Raw genomic sequence first — 11,446 nt, 5'->3', positions numbered from 1 at the left:
GTTCCCTGCAGAGGAAGCGGCTGGCGTCCAACTATCTCAACACCCCCCTGTTCCTCACAGCAAGAGGTAAGCGCTTCTCCCGCAGGGCAGCTGTGGGGCTGGGCTGGGCCATACCTCCCTCCACAGCAGCGGCCACATAGCTGCTGACCGGTGGAGAGCGCATCGCGGCTCACCAGGCCCTCTGCGCCATGGCCACGCTTGCCCTCACATACCACGTTACCTCCCTGGGCCTTGGTTTGCTGACCTATAGAAAACGGGCCCATAATGTCCCGGCCTCTCAGAGCTGGGACAGTGACAGGAGGGGGGAACGTGACAGCACCTTGTAAACTGTCGAGTGCTGTGTACACGCAGGAACTGTTTTCCCCACTGGATGGTATGATTTCCAGAAATTAAAAAGAAAACTGTTTTGTGATCATTAAAATATGTGGTTTGGCATCACTCACTAGAATGGAAGTGGGTTATGGCTGAAAACGAGTTGACAGTAAGTCACTCTGAGGGATCCCTGGAGCGATGTTCCCTCCGCTGGACAGCTCACTGCTGCCACGTGCCTCAGGGAGCTCAGGGGCCACGATGAACCTATCTCTGGGTGGGTCCTGGCCATGACTGGGGCAGAGACCTTTACTTCCATGGTGCTCTGGGTGAGAACCCAGGTGTCACTGGGGCCTGTGACACTCCCATCAGGCCCTGGGTAAGGACCCAGGAGTCACTGGGGCCTGTGACACTCCCATCGGGCCCTGGGTGAGGACCCAGGTGTCACTGGGGCCTGTGACACTCCCATCGGGCCCTGGGTGAGGACCCAGGTGTCACTGGGGCCTGTGACACTCCCATCGGGCCCTGGGTGAGGACCCAGGAGTCACTGGGGCCTGTGACACTCCCATCGGGCCCTGGGTGAGGACCCAGGAGTCACTGGGGCCTGTGACACTCCCATCGGGCCCTGGGTGAGGACCCAGGAGTCACTGGGGCCTATGATACTCCCATCATGCTCCTTTCACACTGGGCCTCGTGGACTCCAGTCCTGATGGGTGCTCCTCCCGTGCCCTCTAACATGCTCTCCACCCTTCTTCCCTGTGCTAGCCAATGAGGACCCCTGCTGGAAGGTACGTGTCCCCTGGTCTTCACGCCTGGGTTGGGGGGGGGACATGCTCTCCATACAGTCCAGGTAGGGTCACTCCTGGCAAGGGGCGCGGGACCCCAGCATCCTGCTGCCCTGGAGTGGAGCTGAGGGCCTCGGGCTCCGTCCTCGGTGCTGAGGCCTTTGTACAACACCAGTCCACTTCTCAGCCTGCCCGGCCCAGCTGGACGTCACCACAGGGCTCAGCCCGCAGGTTCAAGCAGGAGCCCTCCGGACGCAGGGACACCGGGAGCCACGAAGGCCTGAATGGAAGCAGCCAATGCTGGGTGCCAGTGTGTTCTGTCTGGCCTCGCTGTGTGACCCTGGGCAGAGCTGGTCCTCTCTGGTCCTCATTCCCTGCCTCATAAGGGACTGGACTTGGGTCTCAGGGTCTCACCGCACACGCCCACATTTCAGTGATCGTGCGAGACCCCAACCCACCACGCGCGCACCACGTCCCTGCTTCCCAGGATGCTGGCTGGTCATGACCTCATTTGTGCGCACGGCTTCAGAGTTTATTTTCAGCGTCTTTCTTTACTAAGTTTCAGATCTAATTGTAAAGGACATTTCCAGTCCCTCCATGCCTGTAACAGTCACACCGCTAGAAAGCACCACGTGACGAAACTCCCGTTAGGCCGTGTTGTTTGCGGCCATAACCCTGCAGCGTCGCCGATCGGTGCCGTTGCGGGCAGCCTTTGTCTGCAGCCACCCTGTAGCTGTAGGCCGGCCCGGGCGCGGGGACAGGAGGTGCCTTGAGCCCGAGTCCTGCTGCGCGGAGCGCACAGACCTGGAGGGGTGCCGGCTTTGAGGCAGGAGACCCAGATGCTTCTCCTCCTCCTGCTTCCCAGGCCTGTGCCCCCTTGGTCATCACCCCTCCTCCTCCTGCCCTTCCCGAGCTGCTGAGAACCCTGGCGGAAGAGCTGGGTCCCAGGCAGGTCCTGCACCCCAGCCCGGCTGACCCGCCTCCCACCCTCCCGTCTCTTCCAGAACGAGATCACCCACGATGAACACTGTACTGCCTGCAAGCGAGGGGCCAACCTGCAGCCCTGCGGTACCTGCCCAGGGGCCTACCACCTCAGCTGCCTGGATCCGCCCCTCAAGACAGCACCCAAGGGCGTGTGGGTGTGCCCCAAGTGCCAGCAGAAGGTACAGGAGGCCGTGTCCCTGGGGAGCGGCCGCACCCTCACCCTCACCATCTCCTGGAACCGCAGGGCCCTCCTTCACCGGGCACAGTATCTGAGGCCACTCAGACCGTCTCTGCTTCCTGGGTCGTCCCCCCCCTTGAGCAGAGACGGGGAGGGCAGTGCAGGGGTGAGGAGAGGAGCTGGGTGAAGAACAGGCCTTCGCAGCTTGGGCACAATTGACGTCTGGCCCAGGATAATCCATTTTGGGGGCCGTCCTGTGCACTGCAGGGCGTTCAGTGTCCCTGGCCTCCACCCACTAGATGCCCATAGCAACCCCCATCATGGCCATCCCAGACACGGCCGGTGGAGGACCACGGGTGTAGTGAACAGAGAGAGGCTCTCTCTGCAGCTGTCTGACGTCGTGACTCCAGATTTCCCGGGGAAGAACCGAACTAACAAAAACCACAAAAAACAGTGCCAGTTAGCATGTTTGATCTCACTGATAACGACACGCAAATGAAAAGCTATCAAATTAGCAAAAACGACAACACCCCCTTCGGTGATGGTGCGGTGAAGCGGGCACTCTTACATGTTGCCTCAAAGATGTGTACACTTTTTAAACCCAGCATCTTGCTTTGGGGAATAGAGTCTAAGGAAATAGTTCTATACAGGAAAAGTTCTGTGCAAAAAAAAGCCCCTCAGCCTTTCTTTATAAAAGGGAGAAGAAGGAAACAACCTGGCTTCCCCCCAGGAGTTGGTGAAGTAGATTCCAGCGCTTTACTCAGTGAGATGTGGTCATTGAAAATGATTTTTTACAAGGATTTTGCGATTCTTTGGGATTTATTCACTATGTGGGATTATATTTTAAAAAAATAAAAATAGGACTTCCCTGGTGGTCCAGTGGTTAAGACTCCACGCTTCCACTGCAGGGGGCGCAGTTTCGATCCCTCGTTGGGAAAGATCCCACGTGCCATGTGGTGTGGCCAAAAATAAATAAATAAATAAATAAAAAGAAAAAGAAAAAACAGGTTTTATAGCTGCTGTATAGTTTGATCATCAGCCGTCTGAGAAAAAACTGTGTGCGGAATAATAAAAACCTGGGAGAAAATACCTGTGTGTGGCTGGGTGGTGGGGAAGTATCAGTGTTTTTAAAAGTAGGCTTTTCTACAGAATGTATTACTTGTAAAATCATTGGGAGGTCATCTTTTTTTCAAAAAACACAACTCTCGTGAGTGCCTGTCACTCTGGGTTTTGTGGGGACCTAGGGAGAGGGTGGCTATGACAGCCCAGGGAGCTCGTCCCCCCGCCAACCCGGGTTACACAGCCAGGGCGTGGCGGCCCCCGGGCTGTCTGCTGGCTCAGTTCCCCGTCTGCCCTCCAGGCCTTAAAGAAAGATGAAGGTGTGCCCTGGACCGGGATGCTGGCTATTGTGCACTCCTACGTCACCCACAAGACAGGTAAGACACCCTCGGGAGCTGGGAAAGGGCACCGATTCCCTTTTGTCCACCCCCGCCCTTAGACCGCTGGACTCACTTTGGGCCCAGCGGAGGCTGTTCTGGGCCAAAGACCCCTGGGACTAGTCCTGTGTGCAGGGCAGTTACTGCGGGGATGCAATTCCAGCCCCCGTGCATCCAGCGAGAGCCACCGGCCCCTGCAGGAGGATGTGGCCAGAATGACCTATAGGCTTGGGCCTAGGATTCTTTCTGCCTCTCCTGCTCAGCCGCGGTCCAGCCCCTGCTTGCCTGCAGTTCCCTGTGGGGCCTGGTCTTCTCTTTCACAGTCAAAGAAGAGGAGAAGCAGAAGCTGCTGCAGAGGGGCAGCGAGCTACAGAGTGAGCACCGGCAGCTGGAGGAGCGGGACCGGCGCCTGGCTTCGGCAGTGAAGGTGTGCAGGGCGGGGGCGCGGGGTCTGCCCTTAGAACCGCGGCATGTAGAGCCAAAGCATCACTGTCTGGTTACGGAGGCCCCAGGGGAAGACAGACTCACCACCATCACTTAGCGAGTCAGCAGGTGGAGAAGGCAGCTCTGTGACTCATTCGACAAATAGTTATTAAGCAACTGAGCATCTGGCTCTGCTCCTTCTCAGCTCTGTGACCTCAGCAAGGCCCTGACCATCTCTGAACCTCAGTTTTTTCTTGTATAAAGTGAACACAGTGATTTCTTCCCTGTAGAGTGGTGATAAACAAGATGATGATAATGGTGGTGGTGGTGATGATGGCAGTGATGATGATGGAGGTGATGGTGGTGGTGGTGATGATGGTGGTGGTGATGACGATGGTGATGATGATGGTGGTGATGATGATGGTGATGATGGTGGTGGTGGTGATGATGATGATGGTGATGATGATGGTGGTGGTGAGGATGGAGGTGATGGTGATGATGATGGTGATGGTGGTGGTCGTGATGATGATGATGATGGTGATGATGGTGATGATGATGGTGATGATGAAGGTGATGATGATGATGGTGATGATGATGGTGATGATGGTGGTGATGATGGTGATGATGGTGGTGGTGATGACGATGGTGATGATGGTGATGATGAAGGTGATGATGATGGTGGTGATGATGGTGGTGATGAAGGTGGTGATAATGATGGTGGTGATGATGGTGATGATGGTGGTGGTGATGATGATGGTGATGATGGTGGTGATGGTGATGATGGTGATGGTGGTCGTGGTGGTGGCAGTGATGATGAAGGTGATGATGATGGTGATGTTGATGGTGCTGAGGATGGTGGTGATGTTGGTAACAGCAGTGTCAGGCCCTGGTAAAACCCTTTAAATATAGTATCCCATTTAATCCTCTCCATAACTCTATGAAGAGGCTCTGTGATTATTCTTATCTTAGAGTTTGGGACGCAGACTCAAGGAATTTATTTGCCCAGGCAGCAAATAATTAAAACTCTAACTTGAGGTGTCAGTCCTTAACCACTTCACTGTGTCGCCATGATATATAAAAGGCTAGAAAAAGTCATGAATACAGCAGGCAAGAGGAAGAGCAGAAAACTGGCCAGCGGCCTGAAGGTCTTCTCCAGGGCTGCACTTGAGCCAAAACAGCCTCGGAGCTTCCTCCAGCAGCAGAGGTAGATGTGGTCAGCTAGGCAGCCTCACAACCACGAGGCAGAACGTTCCCACATTCCTGCACAAGCACATCATTTCCAGCCCTGAATGTTTGAAACAGACTTCTCCTGTGGGTCTGGCTGCCATTTAATTCCATTTTTCGCTTCTGCCCGGTGTGCGTGAGGCCCTCTTCCTGGTTTCTTTCAGCCTCTGCGGTGGAAGGGAGGGGCTTTCCGAGAAGGCGCTGAGGGGTGGCTGCCGCCGGTGGCTTGTGTCACTGAATTCTGAGACCCTTCTCTCTGACACCCTCCCCCTGACAGAAATGCCTGGAGCTTAAGACGAGCCTGCTGGCCCAGCAGAGGGGCACCCAGTCGTCCCTGGACCGCCTGAGGGCCCTCCTGAGACTGATACAGGGCGAGCAGATGCTCCAGGTCACCATGACGACCACCAGCCCCGCCCCGCTGCTGGCCGGGCCCTGGACCAAGCCCTCAGCAGCGGCCCTGCACTCTGCCCTCCAGCACCCCCCGGGGCACAACTGACCCCAAGGGACCTGTCTTCACACCCACGGAAAGTCACTGGGACTCTGCTCGCAAGACCTGAGGGTTCTGTCAGCCTTAATTCATAAACACTATGAATTTCAGACAAAAATAAAACCAGACAGAGACAGGAAAGAAGGGAGAAGAAGCTGAGTGAGAGTCCTAGAGCCAGGATGGGTGGGGATGGAGTCCTGCGCCCTTCAGGTCAGATGGGACGCCCGGAAGCCAGGTCGGGGCGCAGAGTCAGCTCCCTGCCGTTGGGGGGCTGCCCGGGCCTCCGGCTTCTGGACACAGCTGTCTCCTCGGCCTCGTGCCGCCCCCGCGGGAGAAGGAAGGGCCGGGGTGCCCTGCGGGAGGGGAGCCGAGGACACGACGTAGCCAAGTAGTAGAGCTAGTTGGGGCGAGAGGCGGGTAGCAAATCTAGGTAGACTCAGCCGCCCGCCCTCACGGGGCCGTCGGGCTCACGCCAGGCCTTCCAGACGCCCGATCCCTGTTGTCAAGTGTTATTAGCGTTCAGAATCGCAGCTGTTTAACTTGAAGGAAGCTCCCCAGGGGACGCTGCTGTGGCCCAGCCAGGCCTCCGTCTGCCCCCTGGTCTTGGGGGCGCCCTCGCCCTGCGCCTCCCTCCGCCGACTTTTTGGACTCATCTTGCCCTCGATGTCTTTTTCTCGTGGAGTTTCTGGGCGAGAGATGGAGCTGCAGCCACGCCAGGGAGGCGTTTGGCAGGTTTTCTGTTTTGGGTTGAATCGTTCAACTTAACGACTGAAGCCTTTTCTTTCCTCCTTTTGAAGAGCCGATAAAAGTATTCCATTCCTCTTTTCTTGCCAGTACAGACACTATGCCAAAAAATAACTTTACATTTTTGTATGGCGTTTTTATTGTGAGATATTTAATGTGAAGGGGACACTTGGTGACTTCTTTTCCTGCTCACAGTGGTCTCTGCCGCCCGGGATGAACGGAAAACCCCTCGGGCGGGGGAGCTGCCAAACTGGAGGGACCCAGAGGGTTTTTTAAGAAGTGGGGGGAGGGCGAGGAAGAGAGGGCGGTGGCCTCGGGAGACTGAAGGGTGCCTCTTGCTGTCTCCACGAGCGCGAAGGGTGCCCGCCGCCCTGCATCCGGGATGGGCCACGCGGGCTTGTCACGCCCACTGGCTTCTCCAGTCCCGAGGGACTTAGCACAACAGGATGAGTATCCGGGAGCCACAGGACTCCCGCCCCCAGCACATCACACGGTGCCGAATTGCATTGAACACACGTGTGCGTGTGCACACGTGGCCCCAGACACGCATGCACGCACGCTGCCAGGTGCAGAGCAAGGAGGCCGGCCGGAACCCCGCAGACTGCCATGGTCCCTCCTGTCATTTTCACGACTCCGGGAGAAACTGTGCTGTACGATACAGATCTATTTTAATACACTTAACACTGGGTTGAACAAGATTTTTATATTCTTTTATTGATGAACAAAGTGAACCGTAAGACACACGTCTTATATATTGGTTACTCTAGATGCCAATTATGCATTACCGCGTGGCTTGCGATGTAAATGTCTTCAGGTTCCTTTTTTTGTTTGTTTTTCTTCTTGGATGGATTGAATTAAATTTTTTAAAAAATGTAACAGGAAGATATGAAAGGTTGGACCCGGGAGGGGTAGCTGCCAATGTGTCTTGAGACTTAGTTTTTTGGACCAAGGAGGACCGTCCGATGGATAGTGGGACTAGAGAAAAAGTGTTTGTCTTAAATATGCCCATGTAGTTTTCCTTCTGTATGATGCATTAAACTCGATGGATGATTTCAAAGCCCTGTGGTTTGTTTCCTTGCCTTCAACAGAGAGGCCTCTGGGAGCACATGGGGCAGGGAGGTGGGAGTTGGAGAGGTTGAAAATCAGGGTCCTGTCTCCTGATCAGGTCCCCACCCCAAGGGAGGGAGGGAGGGAGAGAGGAGAGAGCTCTGGGGCGCCCTCCACACACAGATCCCCCAGCCCCGGGAGGTGCAGGCGCACCTGTTAGGGCCAGGATCGATGGTCGCAAGTACCAGAACCCAGGCCGGGTGCTGTGTGGAGCCCAGGGGCCGTGTCCACACTGCCCCGTCTCAGCATCAACGTGACCGCTCTCTCCTCTGCCTCCCGGGCAGTACCAAGCTCCCACAACCGCCCTGGGGCTTAGTCAAACCGGGAACAGCCCAACTGGGAAGCCAGACCCCCTGCATCCTGGCTCCAGACATTGTGCAGAGGGCTCTGGTTGGCCCAGCTGGCTGAGGAGCCCACCGCTGGACCAGCTGTGGCCAGAGAATGGGATTGGATACAAAGTGACTGCCCCCTGGAGCCCCCAGTGGGGGTCCTGTCCCCCCCCTGGCCCAGGTAACAGAGTCGGACTGCTCCAGCTTTTCTGCCTGATCACTGAACGCTGTGGACCCCGGGTCTGTGCTCCCTCCACTCCTGAATTCTCACTGGTCTTGTCCAGCCTCCTGGCTTTCTGTCTCTGTGCCGGTGGCTCCCCGGCCTTCATCTGCAGCCCTGACCGCTGCCATGGACTCGAGCTGCCCACGGCCAGCCCCACCGATGTCAGCAGACATCTTAAACGGCTCGGTCTCCACCAGGCCAACCCCTCCCTCACCTACCCCATCCTGGGGGGATTCAGCCTTCCTAAGATGTGGGCTGGCCCTCCACCCCTGGTCATTGGCCATCTGTCAGCTGTGCCCTCAGAATATTAGCAGGATGTGCCCATGTCTCACCACCCACACCACCACCTGGGTCTCAGCCATCCTCTCCCCTGGATTACCGCGTGGTCACCTTCCCCTTCCCCCGGCAGCCAGTGTGACGGCGCCTCTATTAAACCCCTGCTATCCCTCCTTGCTCAGCAGAAGCTGAAGTCCCCAAGGCCACAGGACCTGCCTCCTCTGACCCCTTCAGCTTCCCTTCCTGCTCTGCTCCACTTTCATGGCTCTGTTCCAGCCACGTGGCCTCCGGGTGCTACTTGGAACCCACTGGGTCTGCTCCCGCCACAGGGCCTTTGCACGTGCTGTGTCCTCACCCGCCTGCTCCTCCCCAGCTGTCTCCCTGACTGGCTCCCCCACTTGCTTGGGGACATGACCACAGTCCCCTCACAGTGCGGCTGTCTCCAGGCTCCCTCAACAAGACCTGGCGTTTTCTCTCCTTCCCTGCTCTGATTCCTGAGACTTTCATAACCTACTATGAGTCACGTTAGTATGGTTTTGGCCACTTCATGAAGGCGGGGAGTTTGGAGACTGGAGGTCCGAGATCAAGGGGTAGCAGCAGGGCTGGTTCCTTCTGAGGCTGTGGGACAGAATCTGTTTCTGGCTTCTATAGACTCATCACCCCGTCTCTGCTCCACCTGACATGGCCTTCTCCCTGCGTGCATGTCTGTGTTCAGAATTCCCTTTTTCATAAGAACAAGTCAGGTCAGGATCCACCTTAATGATCTCACTTAAATTTAGTCACCCTGTTTCCAAATCAGGTCACATTCACAGATACTAGGGGGTTAGGACTACAACTTCTTTGCAGGGGGACACAATTCAACCCGTAACAGACACTTTTCCGTAGGGTGTCTGCAAGCAGCTTCCCTGCGGCTTCTGCCCCCCGGGACCACCCAGGGCTGCCCCCCTTGCCTCATCCCCACAGAGCCCGCAGAGTGGAGAGCCCGTGACGCCATCCTGCCAAGGAGCCTATTCCCTGACGACCTGCCGTGTGCCCACCCCACCCGGCTTCCTCCTCGGACCTGCTCTGACACGTCAGCCCCTCCCAGGGAACCCGAAGCACAGGGACCTAAAGGGACGCACCCAGGTCACATGGCCAGCAGGTGACTTCATCCCAGGCGGTGGTTCCCGGCCACTCTGCCTCTCTGGACACTGGACACTGGTCACATCGTGGGGCCCGTGTGGCTGACTGGGGGCCACCCCGACCAAGCTGCATGCATGCGCACTCCTGACCCGGCTAGCGGGCCAGTCTGGGGCTGCGGATGGTGACCTGGCCCCTGGGTGACTCCACCGAGGCGTGAGGGGACAGATGAGGGAGCACAGGCTAGCTAAGTGCTATGACACACACTGCCCCTCCCCACCCTTTCAGCCCAGACTGCGTGTCCCACGGTGGGGGGCAGGGCTTCTTAACTAAACTCTGCTCTGCCCCCCAACCCATCTCTCAGACTCCCCCATGGCTCCCCGAGAACAGTGCCTACAGTTTCTGGTGATGCCGCTGGGTGGTTTCTGGTCCCCACCTCGATGTCCCGCCCTCCCCTGAGCAGCAGCTCTGACTGTGGCTGGGGGCTCCCCCAGGGACTCCCAGGCGCATCCTGGGGAGAAGTCTGAGCAGGTGGTGGTCATCTGGGAGTGTGAGACCATCCTCCAGGCCACACCGTCCACACCCTGCCCTGCCTGCTCCATCCCCTGGGAGGACCCACAGAGCGCTGGGTGCTGGCCGTAGCTGCTGCTACATCCACTGGCCACCTTCTGCGTGACGAGGCCCCGGCACCCACCCCCAAGGATCCTTGGTTTCCAAACAGAACGGAAGGACTCCCACCTACGGGCGGGGCAGCTCCGAACGGGTCCCTATTGTCGTCAGGTGACAGAGATCCACCGGTGCTAGTAGCAGCCCACAGGTCCCTGCGGGGTAGGAAAACCAGGCTGAGGAAGGCTGGCTCCAGAGGGCGTGCGCGGATGTGCTTCTACCCGCAGTTTCTCCCACACCTGGAGTTAAGTCAGCAGGAGGAACTGTCCCCACGGCCTCCACTGCTGGGGCTCTGGTGAGGCGGAGGCACCGCCCGGAAGTGGAGGGGAGGCCCAGCCAGGGACGGGCCACCTCTGGAAGTATGGCGCTGGTGCCAGAGCAGGCTCGCGCCAGCCCCAGAGAATCACTGTGTGCGTCTCTTCCAAATCCTCATTCGCTGACTTCATGGTTTTTTTTTTTTTTTTTTTGGCCTCACTGTGTAGCAGGCAGGATCCTAGTTCCCCAACCAGGGATTGACCTGTGCCCCCTGCAGTGGAAGGGCAGAGTCCTAACCACTGGACTACCAGGGAAGTCCATGACTTCATGTTGCTAGTTTATAATTGGCCACGGTGGGAGTATTTACACCATGGAAATTGGCAAATGCCACAAATCAGGGCTTTACATTCCTAGAGAGCCAGTGGTTAAACATTTAGAAGCAGACTGCTCTTTGTATGCATGTGTGTACATGTGTGCAGATGAGAGAGAAATAGAGGAGGGTGGGTCCAAAGTAAACTTGGGTCCAGCATTAGCCAAAGTTGCTGGGTTTGAAAATGCAACCCTAGATTCCTTACAAAATTTCCAGACAGAAGGAAATCCTCTGGCCTTAGCAGTTCGCCAAAAACGTATGTCTCTAAACTGTAATAATTTCACAGGGAGGCTATGTGTTAATTAACACATTTTCCTGCACTGATGTGACAGAATTTGGCCAAATACTACAAAAATGTAATTTGACCAGTTTTTTGGGGGATCAAGAAAAATTATCCAAAACTTGGACATAAGGCATGCCTTTAATGTCATTCTAGGGGAGCAGTTCTCAAACCTGAGTGAGAATCAGAATCATCTGAGGGGCTGGTTGAAACTCAGATTGCCGGGGCCACCCCAGCTACACTCTTTTGTT

The 11,446-nt window shown here is 56.5% G+C and overlaps 1 protein-coding gene across 4 annotated transcripts in view; it reads left to right on the top strand.

The window, feature by feature from the left end:
* Positions 1-7,627, top strand: part of PHF21B (PHD finger protein 21B) — a 99,224-nt gene extending 91,597 nt beyond the window's left edge. For all 4 annotated transcript variants that reach the window (XM_082350861.1, XM_082350859.1, XM_082350860.1 and 1 more), the window contains 6 exons: positions 12-66; positions 1,075-1,097; positions 2,099-2,257; positions 3,617-3,692; positions 4,016-4,119; positions 5,617-7,627. In XM_082350861.1, the coding sequence (XP_082206987.1) occupies positions 12-66; positions 1,075-1,097; positions 2,099-2,257; positions 3,617-3,692; positions 4,016-4,119; positions 5,617-5,835 (636 nt within the window). In that variant the 3' untranslated portion in view covers positions 5,836-7,627. The remainder of the gene's footprint in view (positions 1-11; positions 67-1,074; positions 1,098-2,098; positions 2,258-3,616; positions 3,693-4,015; positions 4,120-5,616) is intronic.
* The last annotated feature ends 3,819 nt before the right edge of the window (positions 7,628-11,446 follow it).

Source organism: Balaenoptera borealis (genome assembly GCF_965194805.1).
Source record: "Balaenoptera borealis genome assembly, chromosome: 13".
NCBI classification, from domain to species: Eukaryota; Metazoa; Chordata; class Mammalia; order Artiodactyla; family Balaenopteridae; genus Balaenoptera; species Balaenoptera borealis.
The sequence above is the reverse complement of the archived record's forward strand: the minus strand, read 5'-3'. Positions and strand labels throughout refer to the sequence as shown.